This window comes from Channa argus, chromosome 13 (genome assembly GCF_033026475.1).
Source record: "Channa argus isolate prfri chromosome 13, Channa argus male v1.0, whole genome shotgun sequence".
Lineage (NCBI taxonomy): Eukaryota > Metazoa > Chordata > Actinopteri > Anabantiformes > Channidae > Channa > Channa argus.
In genome coordinates this window covers 6,299,021-6,321,582 of record NC_090209.1, presented here as the reverse complement: position 1 = coordinate 6,321,582, position 22,562 = coordinate 6,299,021, and the positions used below count along the sequence as shown (strand labels likewise).

At 40.6% G+C, this 22,562-nt stretch overlaps 2 protein-coding genes across 2 annotated transcripts; one reads left to right on the top strand and one right to left on the bottom strand.

Annotated features, from left to right (window-relative positions):
* Nucleotides 1–861: 861 nt before the first annotated feature.
* emilin3a (elastin microfibril interfacer 3a) lies at nucleotides 862–4,713 on the bottom strand. The gene is made up of 4 exons (XM_067528485.1): nucleotides 4,223–4,713; nucleotides 3,989–4,108; nucleotides 3,332–3,846; nucleotides 862–3,185 (listed from the first exon to the last, which is right to left on the bottom strand). The coding sequence occupies exons 1-4, from the start codon at nucleotides 4,360–4,362 to the stop codon at nucleotides 1,300–1,302; spliced, it is 2,661 nt and encodes an 886-aa protein (XP_067384586.1). The 5' UTR covers nucleotides 4,363–4,713; the 3' UTR covers nucleotides 862–1,299.
* A 7,863-nt stretch (nucleotides 4,714–12,576) lies between these two features.
* samd10a (sterile alpha motif domain containing 10a) lies at nucleotides 12,577–22,532 on the top strand. The gene is made up of 5 exons (XM_067526579.1): nucleotides 12,577–12,909; nucleotides 14,550–14,731; nucleotides 20,084–20,252; nucleotides 20,347–20,487; nucleotides 22,393–22,532. The coding sequence occupies exons 1-5, from the start codon at nucleotides 12,897–12,899 to the stop codon at nucleotides 22,413–22,415; spliced, it is 528 nt and encodes a 175-aa protein (XP_067382680.1). The 5' UTR covers nucleotides 12,577–12,896; the 3' UTR covers nucleotides 22,416–22,532.
* The last annotated feature ends 30 nt before the right edge of the window (nucleotides 22,533–22,562 follow it).

The following is a 22,562-nucleotide window of genomic DNA, read 5'->3' as shown; positions in this document are numbered from 1 at the left end:
GTATTGGGAAACAGCCATGATCGATGTCTTGCTGTCTTGGTTTGTGTGAAGTGTGAACTAAAAGGCATGTGATTAATAAAGAAATCCAAACATTAAGAGAGAAGTAATGTGGGACCTGTGTACATTTGCAGAGGGAGTATGGTTTATTATTTGGTGTATGGGGTTAATTTGCATGGCCTTTGTGTGATTTGTTGCATTCTATTTAACATATTGAGGTAGATAAATAAAGTAGGTTTGTAGGTTTGAAGGGTTGCTTCTGGATAAACATGCATTATTATCGGCCCTAACATGCACTTTTGTGTCTCAGGATTTCTACATCACTCAATTCTTCCACAGAATATTTGGTCTCTTGGTGTCTGCCCTGTCTGCCCACCTCTGCTCCCTGACATTTTCATTTCCCAGTTATAATTCATCACATGTCCCGAGTTCAAATGTTTTCACAGAGCACTGTGGTCATGTCAAGCATATCTTTCATTTTAATCAGTGTCTGTTCAATAGGGGAAGGTTATTATCCAAGTCACCTTTCGCCTCATGTCATGCTCAAAGCAAACTGTGCTTATAAAGCTGGGCTTACAGTACTGTAATGCTACCTTATTGTTTTTCCATATCACCAATGGTTTTCCCCATTGATCAACTTTTTTTGAAAGACATATACAGTATACATTCTGTATAAATACAGCATTAATGCCGCTCTAATGCCATCTTGTGGCTTCCCACATCTCTACATCAACACTTCCTGCCTCCAAAGTGAAACATGACTAACATTTAAGCTTGGTGATGTTTAGATATTAAAGTAAGACGAGTCATTGATATATTTTTCATTTGTTTTTAACATCTCTGTTATCCAAGAAGAGACCGATATTGCAGAAATGTATTTATTGGTATATGGAAATGAATGCTAAAGAGCTGAAAACATACAAAAACATATCCTGGGTATTTCTAATCTAGAAATATAAAAATTAGTACAAAACCATAAACATATAAACATTAAGTTTTTGCAGGCTTTGGAGAAACAGTACAGCAATACAGGTGCAAATGCTCAAGATTAAAATAAGGGTCAATGGTAACAAAGATTTCATTATAGCAAGTTCAAAATATCATTTCAAGATTCTGTTTTATGAGCACAGTCAGAACTAGCTGCCATTTTTGTCTTTATTTTATATTATTGTAATCTAACTAAAATTGTTCTTTCATTCAGTGCAGGTTCAAAACCTTTGTATTGAACAATTTAAATAGTAACACAGTTTTGTTGGACCCCCACTATGCCTGCGGAATAAATGACTGTCCGTGTAATTTGAACTAATTCAATGTGAAGGTGTCCCCTCGTCTTGGCTCTGCCTCCACCTCTAAACTCTGTAGTGTTGGTTCTACCTTGGACGTGCAGTTTCTGAGTTCACCTCTCAGCTCAGACAGCTGCTGAGCATGGCTGGAGAGAGTCCCATTCACTTGCAGGAGAAGCCCATTGGATTGTCTTTCCAACTCTTCCCTGATTCTCTCCAGGTCCTCTGCCAAAGAATTCAAGCCCTTGCACTGATCTTCCACACTGGCAACACGGCCCCCAACCTCAGTTACTTCTTTTTGGACACCTATAGCTGTGCTCCGGCAGCCCCGGACCTCCTCTGCTAGCCGCCTCTTCATCTCCTGCAGCTCACCTTTTAGTCGTGTCAGTCTGCGTTCACCTGTCCCGAGCATGGAAGCCTGATGTCCAACAAGTTGAACCACGCCCTTTATTTGCTGGGCCAGACGAGTTTCTCTGTCATGCCAGGAGCTGTTTGCTTGACTTACCTGGTGGATAACTGCCCCAAGGGCACTCTGGAGGCCTTTTAGGGTTTGGTTGACTGAGTGGACATTAAATTTGAGCATTGTGAGCTGTCCGTCTACATCTTCCTGTTGGTCCCTGAGGGTCAAACGCTTAAGAATATTCTTCAGTGTGTCATTAAGGCTGTTCAGACGGTCACTTTGTGTGTCCAGTACCTGCTTCACAATCTGCTGCTTTTTTAGGTTAGCGCTTGGTGCAGCAGATTCTTCTTGGATGGCAAATGGGTTCTGAGTTGAGGAACAGGAAGAGGAACAGAGAATCTCAAGGCTGCTCAGATGCTTCTGCACTCTGTCCAAATCCACTTCTATTTTTCCTCGAAGGGACTCAAGTTCTGTCTCCAGAGCAGGAACAACATGACCTTCCAGCAGTGTGGGGGCACTGGTATTTCCCATCTCCTCCAAAGCCATCAGTAAACGGCTCTCCAGAGCCATTAACTTAGCTTCCATTGTGGCCTCCAGGCCTTGTTCTGTCTTCCCGGTTAGATTAAGCTTATCCTCTACATACCCCAGGCGCCCCTCAAGTATTCCCTCTATGTGGTCCTTGTGTCCACCCAACTCCACTCTCAGGTGTCCCTGGGACTGGTTTAGTCCTGCCACTGATGTTTCCAGCTGCCACACCCTTTGAAACAATCCACCCACTCTATCGCAGCAGCTTTCTGTAGACTTTAGGCTGTGGATCTGTTCCTGGAAGTTTCTTAGCTCTGTTCTCAAGTCTGTGGTCCTTTCCTGGAGAGCATCCTCCATTTGCTCCTGTCTCTCACCTTGCTCCCTCTGGCACTGACGATGCACATCACCAGCTTTCTCTTCACATCGGCCCTCTGCCCTCTCCATACGCTTCTCAAAGCCACTAAGAATTTCTGTCTTGGCTGCCTTCAGCTTAGCATCCATAAAATCCTCCATAGACCTTTCAACATTTTCGCCAATATGGAGAGTGGAGTTTAACACCCCACTATTTGTCATTTTCTTCAGTTCTATGTCATGTCCCATCACTGTTGCTTTGAGCTCCTGCAGCTCTGCTGTTTTGACTTGCAGCGCCGTCTTGAGTTCCTCTACCTTTCCATTCAGTTCCTTGAAACCTGAAAACAGATGCCTGCCATCTAGACCCTCTGTCTCTGGGCCACCCCCAGGAATCTCTACAAACCCTACAATAGATTGACCAGAAGCTACGGCTGGAGCTGGAAGAGGACCAGGGGCAGCAGAGAGCAGAGCTGACAGCATTCGGCTGGCATCCTCTCTCAATGATGCACGTAGACTTTCCTCAAGTCCGTTTACAGTTCCTCTGAGGGTCTCCAGACCCTGATTTAGATGTCTCACATCCTCCTCCATCCGATATATTCTCTCTTCTGTCTCACTGTCAAGAGCCTGTCCTAAAGAGAGAAAGAAGACTGCTGTTAACATTAGGAAATTTGTTGGTTTGGGCTCCATTTTGAAGCATTCAAAAGAAAATAAACTGTCGAAATGTTTCATAAAGATGAAACTAAAGAATTAGCATCTTATTGGAGTGAGGACACACCTGTGGGCTCAACCTCAGGCACTTCACCACCAGAGGGAGGAGGGGGGATTTCCTCTGGCGTTTGCTCCTCGTGCCCTTGGCTGTGCCCAGTTTCATGCTCATGTTCATGTTCTTGGTTGTGCTCTGTGTCATGTGGCCCCTGGTGGTCTGGCATTACCTCTGGCTCAGATGGATAAGGCACAAAAGGGGTGTCTGGGTAGGACCTTGGGGGCCAAAAGTAAGGCCTTGGGTTAAAACCGCTGGTGGAAGGTCCTTTGAGTTGACCCCATGTGTTGGCTTCTACAGCTGTGCTAATAGGTGGGCCCTTAAACATGGGACCCTTGTATTGTGGTCCCTTAAACTGTGGGCCATTCATTGGAGGCCCCTTGAAAGGTGGCATCATTTTAATTGGGTAATGGTAAACTGGAGGTCCCTCCATACAGTCATAACCGGAGTACCCAGGACAACAACGCCACTCCAACTCTGTGACTGTTTTATCTGCCACTTTGTAGATTGGTTTGTACATCTGACGATACCTAGGGGAAACAACTAACTATTAGTCAGAAACATATACTTGCCTGTAATAATTTGTGCCTTAAAGTGATATGTACAAAGTTTTTTTTTTATGATCAAGGACTAAATATCAAAATGCAGTACTAAGAGTTGTTGTTTACTCACAGCAGTGTCGGACATTTTTTACCCCAGGAACACCTGTTGTACTCAGCTTTTACATAGGGAGCTCCCCCATCCTGCATGGTGAAGGAAACTCTCTTTTCAACTACATAGGCACAGTGGTTCCTTCAACAGAGGAAATAAATTACAGGTGTGAAAGGGGATACACAAATATGATTTCAAGAATCCTTAAAAAAATTAATACACACAGAGAGAGAAAGAGACACGTTCAGGACTTACTTGTGTCTGCTTGTGGGTTTCCCATGCTCATGGTGTTGATCGAGCCCAGCTTTATATGGGTTAAACTGGAATGGTCTGTAGAACTTGGTTTCAACTAGTGACAAAAGTAGAGTCACAAACACAAAAAGACTCACAGCCATGACACAATGCCTTCTCAGATATCCACGTGTTATAGCAGAGGTTTAGTAAAAGTAGTCTTTAATCTAAGGTAAAGGTGATCTCACAAAACAAAAAAGTACTCCTTCATCAAGTCATGTAGAACCCGAAATTATCCTCTCCAGTCTCTTGATCTAGACATTTTAAATTGCTAGAACTCTGACAAAACAAGAATCCCAAAGCACAGAAACTCTGCAAAAAAGGTGCAAAAAAATCTCATCAGAAAAAAAAAACATCTGAGTCTTTGCAGCACAACGTTTTTGGCCGTGCTAAAAAGTTGAATGTCACCCTGTGATTGCTGACCCTGAAGCTGGTTCTGGGTGTGGTGGACTCTGTTAGACTGACAGCAGTTCACTGTGAGTTTGGTGGACTACTAATAGGGCTCCACTGGCACCATCTGCATATCTCCTCCCACTCTACCACCTCAGATTAACACCAGAGTGACACTGGGGGAGGGAGGAGAGCCTTCACTTTCACACTTGGTGTGTAGCACTCAGCTTTATAGAAAATCGTGTTGCTATGATGATGCTACTTTAAAAGTACCTCTAAGTCCCATGAGTCCTTTTCCTACTGTGACACCACAGCAAACCAGATGAGAAAAGACACATAAACAGGCCTTTACCCCAAACAGCCATTTTTTGTTGGTGGAAATAGCAATCCAAGATGAATTATTTGTCCTTTATAGTATAAGGAACACTCACCCTGTATTTTATATTAACTCTAAATGTATTGGCATTTTCATCCCACAGACATGTTTTAACATTAATGTATAATTATGATTAAATGTGGCTGAGAAACCTTTATTGTGGTAGCACATTAGCATTCACAAAGAAGAGAATGACTGGTGTTGGTGAGGTGGCAGTGTGCAAAGTGAAATCTGTGAAACTTGCCAGTGTCTTTGACTTCACACATGGACACGGACACGGACACAGTTTAAAACTAACAGCAAACCGACAGGAATGGCAACAAATAAAAACAAATGCCGTATGTGCAGAGGCTGTAACAGTACACACCCAGACCTCTGAGTGCCTTGGCCCACACTTTCATTCACAACACAAGTCTTTGTACAGCTGAATAAGTTCACTGGTCTAAATGTAGGGGTTTGGCTGCACTCTCCACTCAAAATTGAGTTAGACAGCCCTCAGTACGCTAATAATAAATCACATTTTAGCTGCATGCATTCATCATAACTAGTTTGCTGTGACAGGTTTCTAATGAAGCACAGCTTTTGGATTTAGAACTGAAAACTGGAATTTGCAGTATAAGCTTTTACAGGACAAACTGAACACTTTTTTTGAATAAAGTCAAATCCTTTAGACTAGACTTTTAGCAGCTTTAAGGCTTTTTATTATAGCCTTCAAAACTACAAATTACTTTTCACTTCTCTTTCCTTCCTGTTCCTCAGTGCTAATACATTGGAAATGCTGCACTGCATTAGAATGAGGATGCGTTTATTTAACAAGCTGAAAATGCACCCTTCCATATGAAAAAATGTATTTTCACTTTGATATACTAGGCTATACCTAAGGTGTTGTTACCCTTCGATTAAAAACAAATCATGATGGAATAGGTTAAAACTGACAAAAATAATTGGCATCCACTAATTTCTCTGCCACATTTAATCCAATAGAACTGTTGATTTTTATTTTAATATTATGTACTTTAGGTAGATGGTAGATCTTAATTTGACTTTTGCACTTCTCATGTAGTACTTTCCCTGAGAGTGTGACACGACAGTGAGACAGAAGCAGCTGAGACCTCTAACACCAACTAGTACAGTATTTGTTTCTCCAGAACACCCTGAAAATCTTCAGAATTTCTTTTGCCCACTTCCAAGATGCAGCAAAGCCACCCCATAAGATAAATGAGCTTTGTATCCCACTGGGGATGTCGATGTAATTTTTTTTTAAAGCTTCATCTCTGGATGATGTGATTGTGTCACCAAAAAGCTTTCATGTTGTTTTATATGTCCCGACAACATTCTCCCAGAAGCACTGTGTCTTGTCAGCATCCATTAAAGCAAACTGCAGTTTTTTTTGTGTGTGTGTATTTCAAGTGTATGGTCTTTCTTTTCTTTGTTCATCTTCTGCCATGGAGTTTGTTGTGACTGTACACTGTAGTACCTTGATCTTGGAAATCAGTTTGTATCTGTTTTGAAGTTGGTTGGCTTTTGGTTCTTTTTCTATCATTCGTACTTCTTTTCAATCTTGGCTCAGCTTTCCATTTGCAGCAATAAACCTTAAACTCCCTGGGCTCACAAGAGCATCAAAGCTTTTTGAAGACGGTCTTTGTAGCCTTTACCTTGAAAATGCATGGCAATCTTCATATATTTCAGACAACTCTCTTCTTCTTTGTTATGTTCTTTTCTTTTCCGCGTTGGTGTCTGTAATGATGCCATCCAGCAACAACAAAAACTACTTTTTAATAGGTTCAATGACTGTGATTGAAATGCTCATGATAATAACACAATTATTCTACTTGAAGTATAATTTCAGGACGACCTACTTTTTTATCAACACATCTAAGGGCTTTCAGCAATGATTTTAGGCTTGGGCCATTTTAGATGGTTTATGTCGAGTAAACAAGAATAAATGCATTGTTTCTATATGGTGGAAATTGTACAAATACTTGCAGCCGCCTCTGAATGAACAGATCACCATCAACACCACACATTCTTGAAAAACGTTTTGCTGCTATTGTAACATGGCTTAATTTTGAACAAGGGTAACACTCTGTCCATTCTTTTGCAGGGATTATTGATTGACCCCTTTCAGAAGCACGCTCATTTCCTGTATCCTGTTTGTACCAGTCCCCACCTGTTATACCTGGAAACACCCTGTTCAGTCCAGATACACAACTGTGTGTGAGCGTGTGTGAGACATATTCTCTGTGAGCTCTTTTACTCCCCGATTTGTAAACAAGCTCTCATTGTATCACATGAAACATGTTGCAGAGACTTGGACTTTGTGGTCTCATGAAACAAGTGGAGCTTTATTCTGTAAGTTGGTGGTGGCTCCACCCAGACTTTCTCCTTGAATGGCATCACACAGTTACAGCTGTTTTAGCTTCCACTCACCTGCACGTCATAACGCTTACATCACACTTAAGTTGTTCAAGGTCTTTTTGACATTTCCAGATTGTTAATAGGGTGAGGCCAAACTTGCCTGCAATGCTCTGGAACACAGAGGAGAACAACATAAATGAGTCTATGAACGTTGCAACATATGGAGACTGTTTATCCCTTCTCTATTGCTTTGTGTTTATTTAGTTTTAACACCAGTGGTCCAAATTCTGAGCTGACCTGTAAGTCTCTTTATGTGTCCTTCTAGTCAGGAGTGTGTGGCTTTTACAGTACAGACTCATACAACTTTTAACTTGCATGGAATAACTGATGACTTGCAGCTTGGTCAAAATACCATGAAAGGTTAATTTCTTTAGAAAATCTTCTGTGGTATCATCAGTTAAAGGTTAAAAATTTGGAAGACAGAATTCCGCAAAAAGACCATACACACTATATCTACAGTACAGTCAGACATTGAGGCACTACTGCGATGCTGTGAGGAGTCTTTGCTGTGTCAGCGACCAGGGCATCATGCCCTAATCAAGTGAAACATGAATTCTGGATCCTGAAGAAGAACATTGTTAGTGAGTTATACAGTAAGCTAATGATCCCAAGAGGATTCCTTTGTTTTATGTGAGATTGTGTTAAAACAGAGGGCTTTTTTCATGTGTCTTTTTTTCATCATGTGACCGTAGATTTAAGGCGAGGAAATGTTGGAAATAGAGGTTAAAGTTGTGTCTAATTTGAAGCTTTAATATTTTCAGTGTCCTATATCCACTCTTATGTTCGCAGCCATGTGAAAGAACCAGATAAATTAGTAACATTTCACAAGCCTGGTCCTTCTTTCCTGTACTGGTGTATCCACCAATTTTTTATAAACCTTTTTTGTTACCTTGCTCAGGAGATTTTTTTTATGTGAACATACTGTATTTTCTTTAATAGACAAATTCTTTCTGAGGCACCAGCATCTTAAGAATGTGCTTAATAAGAAGAACCAGCGTTGTCCTGTACAAACCTAATTTGTTGGCCACACATTACAGCATACTTCACACTTTAGCCAAGAAGTTAAGTTCAGTGTGTTTGCTGTTGCCAGATTCATGGCACTGTGTGCACATCTGGAGCCAGCCAACACACCCCCTCAAACACACACACACGCATGCACACACACAGGTCCATGAGGATAGTCTACTTTACACAACCCTCTTTTCTTAAAAGTGGCTTTTGAAGCTCTCCACGCTCCATCCTGCACACGGTTTGTTCTTTAAATAGTCACACATTTCTTCATATTTGCATTTATTTTAACCAAAGGGCAAACGTGTTTCTGAACACTGAATTTGATGGAGTTTTTACGATTTCAGAATTGTTTTTCTGGTAAAATAAACCACCAGCAAAGCTATTTGTTACCTCAAACCATTCAGTACTGAAGTGTATACAGCTTCTCCCCTTTGATGTATGAATTTGTTCAATTTAGGTTTGCAATAGAAACAAGAACTTGCAACGCCACACTGTGACTCCACACTGTGATTCACGATTGTGATAATGACTAAGTGAAAACTCTCCATCCATTATCCAAACCGTTGTTGTCACCCTGTCTAGGGCTCCAAAATTAGACACAAAACTAAGGGCAAATTCGAGTCATTTTGATTGTGACTTTAGTAGTTTCCATACATGCCATGAAGTGAATGTGGCGGTGCCATTTAATCTTTTAGAGTAAGTGGATCATGGTGTATGAACAGCTACAGAAACATTGAAAAATTTCACACGGAACAACTGGATCACATATTGCTCAAAACCTTGTGCAGTACAACTCTCTCACTGTACACAGAGGAAGACTGCCCTCTTGTGCCGACTCTGTGTTTAAGAATGGGAAAGCAGAATTTCTGCCTTCTCTTTGCCTTTTTTCTTATCAGCTGCTGTCAAAATTAGCTACAGTTATTCCCTTATTTAGCGTGTGTTTTTATAGTTTGGACTAAAATAATAGACCAAATAATAGGGTTTACTCTGAAATGACTGTAAAGACAACTGATGAAAAGAAATCTTCAGTTAAACATTAAAACAAAAGGCAGCTGTTCAGTTTCAAACCTCAAATGTATACTATTAATATTTTAGGCTCTTTGATGTTCTCCCCTGTGGAAACTATTAATTCAAGACTCTCCTTTCATCTTTTTAGCGCTCTAACCAGGCCAAATGTGTCCTTGCTTAAAGTTTAAGAGGAGCCCTAATGTTCCAGTGTCTATTTCTTCAGAAAACATCTGCAGAAACTACTCATGCCCACAGCCTGCCAATTAAACTTTAACTAGTCAGCTGGCTTTGTAATCCCACATGCGGTTTGTGGTGTAACGGGGATAAACTACATTGTGTTTCCATGATCACTGTTTTGAAAAATAAGGAGCAAGCCTGTAATTACCAGTGGTGAATGGAAAGACTGATGAGGGTATTTCAGGCATTGATTGTGGGAGGATGTAGGACAATATCTGGCAGATGCTGTTATTGAGAGTGGAGTCATCAGCATCAGTCGTATGATGCAATATCAAAAGCAGCAGGGAGCTCCGCCTTGCTTCCACTTCTGAAATCTTTTTATTTAGACAAACCCAGAGAGAAAGAGAGAGCAGAGGTTACAGCAGGACGTTCAAGGCACCTGGAGGGGCTGGTATGTTGTTGTTATTGTCAGCAGGGGGTGAACTGAAGGGCATTTTGGACACCATGTGTTTCAGATGTCTTAAAAATGCCATTAACTAATAGTTCAACATTTTTGTAAATATGTACATTCATTTTCTTGAATTAGATGAGCTACTATTCGCTGAATATACTGGCCACTTTATTAGGTACACCTGCACAATCACCTGCAATCCAATACAGCAGCTTTTCTTTCACAAAGGTTCTAATTCTACTATGTGTTTATTACTGATGTTGTAGTAGGTAGACGAGTCATACTCCAGTGTGTTATGATAAGAGGTGGTTGTAATGTGTTGGCCTTCTCATTCATTTTAAATGTGTAAAACATTAGAACCACCTCTTAATTTAATGCACTCCAGTACATACTTTAATGCACTTAGTTTTACTTAACAACAACAACATTAACTTCTTCCACTACTGACGGTATTGATCTTTTCATCCAACTTTAATTAAAGAAGTAAATAAGTGCATTTATTTCCCACTATGTTGAATAATTTATGTATAAAACTTTTGGAAGGGAATTTTCATATTTATTTTGGGGAATACTGGACAATAGCACATGTACTGTAGCGTCACCTTTGTTAAGTCTCTAAATTGTGTTTTATTTGATATCTCACAACAAGTTTCCACAGGTCTGAAGAATCAGTGTATGAATCAGTATCAAGGATGTAGTACGCTGTGTGGCTGGGATCTGCTTTTTAACCAAGGATGCTGATAAGAATACTGTCTTTCTGTTGCTCAACTTAAAGTAGAAGATGCAATAGTACCATACCTAGACTATGTGTTCAGTTGGCTATGAAACTTTTATAGAAGTCTTCAAGGTGTAACCTGGGCTCTATTCAGATACACTGTGACAAACATCTATGTGTACCACACCACAGAACACCTGCACACACTCACCCCTTTCATTGATCAATTGCCATGGACTTCCCTATTTAATGTTTTGGGTTCAATGCACTACCTTGATCTCATTAATCAGCTTTCGCCTTCACACCTGCAAAGGACAAGCCTCAGGAGAACCACCATGTTTTAGTCAGTACAAAATCTCTTTTCCCTCATGCTGGTTCCAGTTTGATAAAATAAACAGCTGCAGCGTCATAATATTTCAGAGCATTTTGCTGTGCAGTATTTTTTAGAGATTTGTAGATTTCGACCAAAACTGAGAGCGATAAAATAGAGCATCCTGACATAAAAGTATGAATTGTTTATAAATATACAGCTGAGAGACATAAAATGTATTCTATTCCAGATCTTTCAGGGCAACCCCCGGCTATTCCTAAAGCTTTAGTAAAGCTTGTAGTGGGGAATAAACACATTTTTATGCTATAACTAGCTGCACCATATACTGCAGTACAAAGTTATGTTGTTGAACAGTCTTTGAATAGGTACAAAGTTGAACATATTTACAGGTGTGTATATTTTTATATTTGTTTTGGAGGGGCTTGGATAAATAGTGTATGTGAATAAACATGACAGCAGGAGGAAGGAATGTGATTACCCAAGGGTAAACATGCACACAGTTGTATGCAAAAGCCCATTACATACTTGTAGATTTTTGTGAAGCTAAAAATAAGTAAATCGAATCTGTTTAGCTTTTGGAACAGCCCTCACAATCCTCCAACTGAAAATCTGTGGGTAAATCTTAAACATGCTGTGTACCAGGCAGCTTAAAGATATCTCAGAACTTGATGTGATCTGCAGGAAGAGTTGGTGAAAATGTACTGTATCAAGAGCAGAAACATTTTACCCTGGCTGCAGAAAGAGTGATATGTGCCAAAGGAGCTTACTGAGCAAAAGTAGGGTGCCCAAACTTTTGAACTTGACACAATTGCTGTTTCATATTTCTCAGTTTTGTAAAGTGATGAAATAAAAAGTAACAGTGTACTTAACTGAAATACTGAAGGTCTCATTTCTTATGTATTTGCTGCAGGGTTTGTATTTACCACCTTTCATTTCAGAAAGATCACGCAATATGCTCAGGAGTGCAGACAACTGTGAAAGTATTACTGTTTTGCAGTATGTTAGCCTGACATCAACCTCTGACACTGTACAGTAAATATGATCATAGTATGAGATTTTTGAGCAAAAGCTTAAAGTTACTCTATGACACCAACTACAAAAGTCACACTAAATGTAATCAGCAGGAACACTGCTGTCTAATATCTGTCCTTCATGTCCTGCAGCATCTGGACAAATAGCACATAGAGGGTCCATCACAGAGGGCGCACTGGCCACAGGCGCGCACAGAGACCCCTTTCTTCAAGAAAAGGCAAAGGGGGAATTCCTTATGTTGGATGCTGCAGCGATGAGAAGCCTTTTCATCCGGCTGTTTTTCAGCCTCCACTGGCTGCGGTAATTACAGGGCCCGGGGCTGCACTTTGAGCTCGCTGCGCTCATGCGGGCTCTTGAGAAAGAGCCGCGCGACTGATTCTCACGACACAGATAAAACCCGCACACAAATACGCGTGCACGCGCAGCCACGCGCCTTCCCGATCCAGAGAGCCAGCTGCTCGGGGACATTCCTGTCCTGTCTTCAACAACTTCAGTCCGCACACAGCAGCAGCAGCAGCACATCACACAGTGGACGAGCTGGGCTGGTTGCGAGGCACTTTCCGACTCAGACCAGCGGGACCCGAAAGGATGTGGAGCGGTTTTCCTTCTGCCAGACCTCGGTGAAACTTTTGCCGGCCAATCCTGCGTGCGGAGGAGAGGAAAGGTGACCGGCAGTCACCGCTAGACGATGGGAGACTTTAACTAGGCACACTACGGCACGGAGACACCATGGCGGTGGACGGTAGGCAGCTTTCTAATGGTTATATGTCGACAATTTCGTCGAAGTGTTAGTTGAAATAGCTACATTTACTGGAAACGTTAACTTAAGTCACGCGTGAGTTCGTGAGTTACAGTAAACTTAACACCTACAATACCTGCTGGGCCGGTCTGTCAGGTACGTTAATGGTCGCATCAGGTAACAAAACACCAGCCGTATTGTGTTTTCTCTGTGACGAAGTACACACAGCATGAAGTCAAAAACATGAAATCTTCATAACACCAGGGTAATATACAAAACAGCAGTGAGGAACCTTTTAATTAGGCTGCAGGTACAGTTCAATAGGGGAACATTACAGTGGCTCTAACAAACGAGAGGGCGTATAGTGGTCTGCAGATGGACAATGACAGGGTGCTGAAAGGACAGCGCACTGAAAGACACCAGCATCACCAGTGATGGTGTGACTGCTCTTTACTGGGCTTCATCCTAACACTCACCCCTCACAGGCCCTATGTGCAGATTTTAATCTAACATTTTACTCTGAAAGTAGTACGGTTGTGCTTTCTGTGTTAGAAATGTATAATACTACAATCAGGAGCTGTAATTAAAAGTATAGATTCAACCAAAATACCAGGTGCTGGTGAGATGCTTTTTGGACTATGATTAATGAGATGGCGGCAATGGCAGTTTATATATGTGAGAAGAAACTAAGTCTGACAAGTGGTTTTAATTATCCATACTAAATCTGTGAGAGCGGCACATTTGTGTTTACTGCAGCAGCCTGGGGGAGTAATAACACTGTGAATGAGGGTTCGCGCATACACAGTCTTGAAGTTAACCCTCAAAGAAGCAAAAATTGCATACAGAGTTTTATTCATGATAATCTAAAGCTACTGGTTCGCCTTGATGATTGCAGGACTCGGCTTTGCACGGCTCTCAGTGGGAGATGCTGGATGACAGAAAGGAAAGGCACGAAGCGAGAAACACCAAAAGACAGTCTTTCATCTCCTCAAACCCTCATCCCTACTGATAGTCTCTCTCATTCTGTCCTCTTTTCAAATTCTCTTAGTCAATTTAAGATGCGTGTTAAAGTGCGCACACACAAACACAGCTGCACACATAGCTTCAACCACAGTAAGAAATCCTTCCAATCTGGCACATGAATCAGTAATGACCTGTGGCTTTCTGCCAGAATCTGTGCCAGTAACTGTGTGTTTACTGTAGCTACACACTTTCTTTAATTTCTGAATGTGGGGGACCCACCTGCTGTTGAGTGGGTGTGGATGTCTGCCTACAGGGCTCCTCATAATGATGAGAAAGTAGCTCATCTAACAGCTCTGACATTAACCTACGAGCTCTAGACAAAGTAATAGCGGTACCTGACTTCCCTGAATCAGGAGCTTGTACAGGCTCAGGTACTTCAACTCTGAAGTTTGATTCATGCTTTGTTAGCTTCAGTAGAGCAGGTAAGAGCAGGCACTTCATAATAAGATCACTTCTGAATGACAGGGTGACCAGGTGAGTTCAGCTCTGGCTTTTGTTTCCAAGGCATGAAGACTGAGGAGTGTTTGATAGAGCAGGTCTCATGCTGTTTTTAAGTTGTCAGTGATTATATTTAGGTATGGCTGCTCTGCTCATTTTACCCCCTGCTTTTATCACCGCAGCTGCATCCAGTTTCAGTTTCTGCAGGCCAGCTGTGGAGTACAGGGCTCTGCCTGAGGACTTTAAGCACCAGCTAAGTCGACGGACAGGTGGAAACCTAACCTGGCACGATGGGCGTGGACAGAAAACAGCAGGGGGCAGGACAGTGAAGCTACTGCAGCAGCCGGGCACCGAGGCCCTGCAGGTACTGAACACCTACATGACCACAGCTATTAAAGAGCACACCTGGTTAATGGATTCATGTCATGTAATACCACCTTAGACTTTCTTTTTTCCGTACCAGCTGGGGGCCAAGGCTATTAGATGCTATCTGTAATTTGATAACGAACAGATCTACAGTATTAGTTGCTATGAGTTTCAAAAGTCAATTCATTACCCACAGTCACAACTGGATCCATAACAGAAACACTTGTTGAAATAACAACAACAAAAAGTAAAGTTTTACAGCAGTCAGGACTAACGTATCTGTAACCGTATACTGTCACAGATTTGTGTCAGCACAGCTGAAGTCAAAGTGCAAAGCAATGTATTTTTGTTTCCCATTCCTCATTCCCTCATTTAGTCATCACAAAAAACAGGCAAACAATATTGCAGAGCTTTAAATGCAGAATAAGCTGTCATTGGTAAATAAAATATGCAATAGCGGCACAAAACCAACGCTTAATTGTGGTAAACATTACACACATAAGTCAGGAATTCATGCCCAAACTCACTCTTTCTACAGATATGCAAAACTACATTGAAACTGGTAAAAAATGCAAAAATATGCACACATGTAATGAGGTTAACCCATGTGTTGGGTATAAAAACAGCATTCCAGGGAAGCAGTGTCTTTCAGATGTAAGGATGGGACAAAGTTCATCTTTCTCTGATAAAAAACTCGTCTTTTTACTATTTACAATTAAAAAAATAGAATGCAGATGATGTTCATTTACATTTTAGAGACAATAAAACTTCAGCTGAGTTTAATTGGCTGAATCACTTGGTAAAAACCTTGGTTTGACTTTAGACTTGGATTGATCCAAAATAAATCATTATTGTGATTTATATTCACTTTAGTGGTTTTATCATATGTAACAAAAGATCATATAATCCTCATGACACCAGCACTAAAGTACAGTCAGCATCAGTCCCCTACACTCACGTAACAAATCTACTGATAACTTGAGAAATCGTTATGGTCAATATTTTCTTTCTTGTCATACACACAGACAATCTTAACTACGCTTCACTCTAACTCCTTAATAGAGAAGTCTCGAGGAAAAAACTCAGTTGGCCAAATGCGGCCTTTCAGCATCCATTGTGCAAATGGACACTTTGTTAGCAGAGAATGGAAGTTGCTCTCTCCCCAGCGGGTTAGTGGGCTCTAGCTGCCTTTTAACATGGCTTTAAATAGCACAAGTTCTCCGCTACTCACATTATGCTCCAACACCACCACCATGTTTGTTGACTGAAACCACAAAGGAACAGATTTTAGTTTGATACCCAATGCTTGTTGCTTTACAGTCTGATTGTTGGTTCAGGATTATACACAGTATGCAAAAGCCTTTTCTAACAGATTTCTTTATGAGAAATATTATCAGATCCACTTCTAGTAGCTATTCCGTCCCAGTTTAAATTACATTTTCTAGTTGGTATTCATTTCTTTATCTGATGCATCCTTGTCTGCTCATACGGTCAGTGCTTCAACAGAGACAATCCATTTGCTCGGTAAACTGGCCTCATTTCAAGCCCTTGGTTACAAGTCAGAGAGCTTGTGGCTTGCCTTTGTTTTCACCTTATGAAAGGCTCTTTAAAAGGCAGTTATGAGCTGAGGCTAAAGCTGCAAACAAAGAGCTGGGCTGGGCTGATATCAGAGTTGTATACAATGCGTTGTTTGTTTGCTTCAATCCTCTTGGATGCACATAATGTAGTGGCTAGTTTACTTTTGTCTTGAGGAACATAAATTTATTCAGTGCTGTGTGTTTGGAGAATGTGCTGCACTGGAACATGTGCACACTCTTTCAACACTTTCAACACAAGGACAGTTTTTTTACTTGTACTTTTATCCATTATTCTACTCTCAGTTCATTTTCCTCTCAACCGTACTGTAAACTGTAGGTGATCCACAGAAAAGCATGAAAAACACTCATTATAGCCTTTGTCTGTTATCTGACTGCCACCATCATGTAGCCTCCATCTAGATGCAGAAAAGCACAATACACTTAGTAATGGCTGAAAGAAGAATTAACATTAACAGTAATTCCACTTTCCGAATAACAAGCTTTGCTGTTTTTTGGCTTTTAGTGTAGTTGACAGCAAATAATATTTTTGGTAATGTATATGGACAGACACAACAATCAAATGACAATAACACTTTAAATAGTAGGAAATTGTGACATAATTTTCATAATGTTCTCAAATTTTAAAAGCAGTCAATCATCTAATGTAAAAATAATCATGAGATTACCTAACAATGAAATCCTCACTGTATAGGAAATGGTGACATGTGCAGTTTGGGGGACAATATTGTTGTTTGACTGCTTTCTCTTTGCCCTATTGAGAACAATTGATTATTGATAATTTACTGCTACACATAATGGGACGTACCAAACCATTATTTGCGAGTACAGAATAAATGTACCAACAAAACACATTTAGCTGAGCAGGGTGTGTAGTAGTATCTCTCACCAGTCAGACTATAACATGAAAGAAAGGGGAGGAAATCAAGTGCCCTTAGAGTTTAGAACAGGACGGCTGAAGATTAAAGAAAAACGTCTGTGGACATATTCAGTCATCCAGGTCATGGTTTTCCCAAAAGTACTAGCCAGTGGCAAGTTTTTGAACGCTTCTCACCTTTGATCTAAATTTAAAAACGTCTTCCAGAACTACAAGCAAATCCAGTTGCCACTGAATAGCTCTTCTGGGATAAAAGTAAAATATATAGATATAAATATTGTAGGACCGTAGTGGATTGGGCATCAGTCAGGAGTTAGAAAAATACCTGATGCATCTTTGATCACATTGTGACTGACTCTTCAGCATCAGATGGAGCTTTGTTTTTGGGAACCCTTTGTAGTAAATACACCAAACAGCCACAACATTAATACCACCTGATGATTTTAATATAACAGCAAGTTGAATCAAGAAATGGTGATGTATTATTACACCTTAACCACCTATCACCACATAAAGTAGTTAAAAGGGGCGATTGTGCTGCAGGAAGGTAGAGCGGTTTCCACCAATCTCACAGTTGTTGGTTGAATCCCCACCCCATCCAGTCACATGTCGAAGTGTCCTTGAGCAAGACACTGAACCCCAACTTAGTTGCTCCCGGTGAGTGTTGGCCACCTGCATAGCAGCTCCCCCATCGGTGTATGACTGTGTGTGTGCTTGTGAGTGTGAATGGGTGAATAGCAGTGTAAAGCACTTTGAGTGCCAATAGGTAGAAAAGCGCTATATAAGTGCAGAACATTTACCATTTGCCATTAAAATCAGCTCCACCTTTACCAGCAGTAGCTCTTTTTTAATTAAGTACTTGTTTGTTTTACAAGTGGGTCCTGGTGACTCAGTGGTAAAGCATAGGGTTGGGTAGGCCACAGCTTTGAATCCCACCCATCAGGCGTGGCCCCACCTCGACCACCTTGGTGCCTATCCCGAGCCCAGATAAAATGGGGAGGTTGAGGCAGGAAGGGAATCCAACGTACAAACTCATGACAATTCAACATGCGGAACATGTTTCACTGTGGTGAGAAGACAAATGGTCTTTATATTTGATTTTTTTTTTACATGCTTTGTTTTAAAAGGCAAATTTTTCTGTGTGGATGACTTTTTCTTTAGTACTTACTAAAGTAAAATGGAGATAATGTGCTTAGTACTTATACTTAAGTAAAACATTTGAAGTGGTACAAAAATGTTGTTTGCACTTTTGCTTGTGTATTGAGTTTGTCTTGTTGTAATACCTCTGCACACAGTGTATCACATTTGGCCGTGTATGGGACTGTGTAGCTGCACACTGCTCAGAGTGGTCATGCTGACCTTCTCCTCCATGACATTATTAAAGCCACCAGTAGTAATGTTGTGGCTCATTGGTTTAAGTATCAATAATGGAATTCACATTAGTATATACTAGATTAAAAAATATATATATAATTGTTTATCCCTATCTTTCTTATCAGATCATGTAAAACAGTTAATAAATTATAATAGCTTCCACTAAATACAACTAAATATGTAAAATAACATACAACATTACAGATTAGCCATACGTCTTGTTGTTACATACTGTAATAGAATCACATTTAAGATGTAATGGGTATTGTAAAAATAAATACTAGTACCTGCAACATATCCTATATAACATATTACTTTTTAGCAAAAAGACTTATAAGTATGCTCCCATCATACTTTTTGCCCCGCTGCCTCGTTAATATATGCCAGCCTTTTTTTAGATGCCTATTTTCTGCATGTGAAAACATCTGACTTGGAGAAACGCTGAACCTGCTGAATTTTTAAAAAATGATTGATAGATCAAAGGCCTGGTTTGATTAGTCCTCCACACTTTTACATCCTGTACATCTTAACAATTAAAGAGCTGGATTTCATGGTAACGCTGTCCTACATGCCTCTGCCTGTGCTGTTGCCAGATTTGCTGCTGCATGTTCACTGAACGTCCAGACAACATGCATGTTCATTTATGTAGTGTTTGATCTGCATGTGTAGTCATGATAGTTTAAAGGCTATTCTTGCTTATACAGAAAGTTTGTCAGTTTCTTATGTGTAATTGGCCTGTATATGTTGTCTGTACCACATGTTTGTCTGTTTCTGATACTTTATCTTCCCTATCCAAGCTGTCCAAGTTTGCCTTTTTTTAACAGGGTCTGTCAATGCAGCATGTGGTTCCACTTTGTCCAGAAACTAACAGGCTCTCTGTCAGAAAGTCAGTGTTTCTGGTAATTTTGCCATTTTATGAGAGGTGTTCCTGCAGCAATTTGTTTTGTTGAGCACTGAGTAGAACTTTTTATTAGTGAATGTTTTACTTCTGAAGATGTTAGTGTTGTGACTTCAGAAAATGCTGCTACAAAGTGTAGAAGGTCAAATCTGTTATCACATAAAATAGTGAACTTGGTAAACAAAGGCGTCATGTATAAATAATTATAAATTAATTTTGTGCTGGTTCAGAGCAATGCATTGCGAGCTAACTGCCTGAGTTATCAATATTTATGTTCATATCCAGATGATGCAGTACAGAAAGAGACACACCCTCCCATCCTCCACCCAACCAGTGTAAAACAATACAAAGTCAGCAGTTGTTTGCATAGCCAAATGGTGTGTAGCTGAGCTCAGTTACAGTTTCCAATGTTTAATGTTTCCAGGCTTTACGCTAAAGTAAGCTGTCATATTTATACTATAGACTCAACAATATTATTAGTGTTATAACTTTTGTAAAAAGAAAGTTAATGAACACTTTTCCTAAAAAGTCCAGCAACACATGGAATACACGTGTATCTTTGGAGTATTTATGTGTCTGTTTTCATGTCTGTCATTATTGCTGCAGTACCGTCACACTGACAGTTATGGGATATATCACACAAGCCCAACACAGCCCAGCCTGATCCGCCCAGTCGTGCTCTGGTCACAACAAGATGTGTGTAAATGGCTGAAGAAACACTGCCCACACAACTACCTGACCTATGTGGAGGCCTTCTCCCACCACGCCATCACAGGTCTTACTGCTAAGATAATCAGCAGGCATGTGATTGGAAGAGTTAAAATTTCAAAGTGAAATAGATTGTTGAGCCTTTTGCTTTTGCCCTGCAGGCCGCGCATTGCTGCGCCTGAATGGGGAGAAACTGGAGAGGATGGGATTAGTGCAAGAGACGCTTCGACAGGAGTTGCTGCAGCAGGTGCTGCACCTGCAGGTGCAGGAGGAGGGACGCAACCTGCAGCTACTGAGTAGAGGTGAGGGTGGTATACACTCACCAGCCAATTTATTAGGCACAGCTTGATAGTACTGGGTCAAACTCCTTTTGCTCTCAGAACTGCCTTAATTCATCTTGGCATAGATTTGACAAGGTGCTGTAAACATTCTTAATTGATTGTGGTCCATTTTGACATGATAACATCACACAGTTGCTGCAGAGCCATCGGTTGCACATAATGCAAATCTACCGTTCCACCACATCCCAAAGATGCTCTAATGTATTGAGATCTGCGGAGGCCATTTGAGTACAGAACTCAATGTCATTTTTATGAAACCATTTTGAGATGATTTTAGCTTTGTGACATGGCACGTTATCCTGCTGCAAGTAACAATATTATAAGGTTTCATTATAGCACATTTAAAATACCAAGAGGCAACACCAACGCAATTCATAACCAGATACAACTATACAATTACCTTAAATATCAAACCAGTAAAAGCAAAAATCACAAAAAAGTAACAGATCAAAAATACGATGAAAAGACTAATTTTAAGACTCTGGCTACTAATCACCATATCACAGAAAACACCAATAAAAGAAGACAATACTTGAAGTGTCCAATTAATGCTGAAGGCCAAATGCAAACTTAAATTAGTGAGTTTTGGGCATGGACTTAAAAGATCATATATCTATTGCAGCTCTGATATTTAGTGGGAGACTGTTCCAGAGATGGGAGGCTGCCACTGCAAAGGCCAAAATAATCCAGTTTTGCACTTTGACCTTGGGACTTTATGAGAAGGGGATTTGAGTATCTTAGTGGTCTGGCTGGTCTATGATAATTTACTATAAATGTTCAGAAAAATATTGTGGGACAAGTCAAGGCTTTAAAAAAAAACAAAAATAGCTTAAAATGTTTTCAATTCTGTAGGGTAGGAGGCCAAAGGACAGGGATAATGTAATCATATTTGCCTGCACTTGTCTGGAAACAAGCTGTTGCATTTTAAACTGAATACTCGGGGACTGTTGCATTGAAACGATGCTTAATTGGTACTAAGGGAACCAAACTGTGCCAAGAAAATATCACACCCACCATTACACCACCACGACCAGCAGCCTGAACTGTTACTACAAGGCAGGATCAATCCTTGCTTTCATGGTATTTGTGCCAAATTCTGACCATAGAATTCAAGTGTCTCAGCCTCATCAGACCAAGCAGCATATTTTTCAAGCTTATTGTTGATTTTTGTTGAGACCTTGTGAATTGCAGCCTGTGTGTAGTGTCCTGTTCTCAGCTGAGTCACACCCCACGTGGTCTTCTGCTGCTGAACCCCGTTTGCTGTTGCTCATTCATAGATGCTCTTCTGCATACCTCAGTTTCAACGAGTGGTAACACGAGTAACTGTTGGCTTTCTATCACCTCAAACCAGTTTGGCCATTCTCCTCTCACCTTTAACATTAACAATTTTCACCCAGAGAACTGCTGCTCACTTTTCTCTTTTTCGAACCATTCACTGTAAACCCCATAGATGGTTCTACATCTATGTGACAGCATAGTGACATGCAGTTTCAGAAATAATCACAACAGCTTTTTTGGCAGTAACAACCATGCCACATTCAACTTAATTCACCCTTCTTCCTCATTCTGATGCTCGGTTTTGGCTTCAGCAGATTGTCTTGGCCATGCCTAGATGCCAATATGTATTGAGTTGCTGCCATGTGATTGGCTGATAAATTGTTTAAATTAAAGAGCCCATGAACAGGTGTACCTAATAAAGTGATCAGTGAGTGTGTATTGAGCTCATTCAGTCTGTGTGCTAAGCTGCTGGCAGTTGTTTCATATTAAATTGACAGAAATGCAACTAATCCCCTTATCTTACTCTTCAACATACTGTAAACATCTTGCTGTTCAGAAATAAGAATTATTCATCTTTCTGTTTCACAGGATCCTTTGGAAATATATCATAGCCAGATTTTGGTCTGGTGGAACTGGAGGATGTGGATTTAGGAAATGTATCATTGAAAAGAAAGATCACAGAGCTCCAATGTGAACCAGATCGATGGACTAAATGCATCCAGTGAGCGGTGATATCCAGAATATAATTTTAAAGTTTT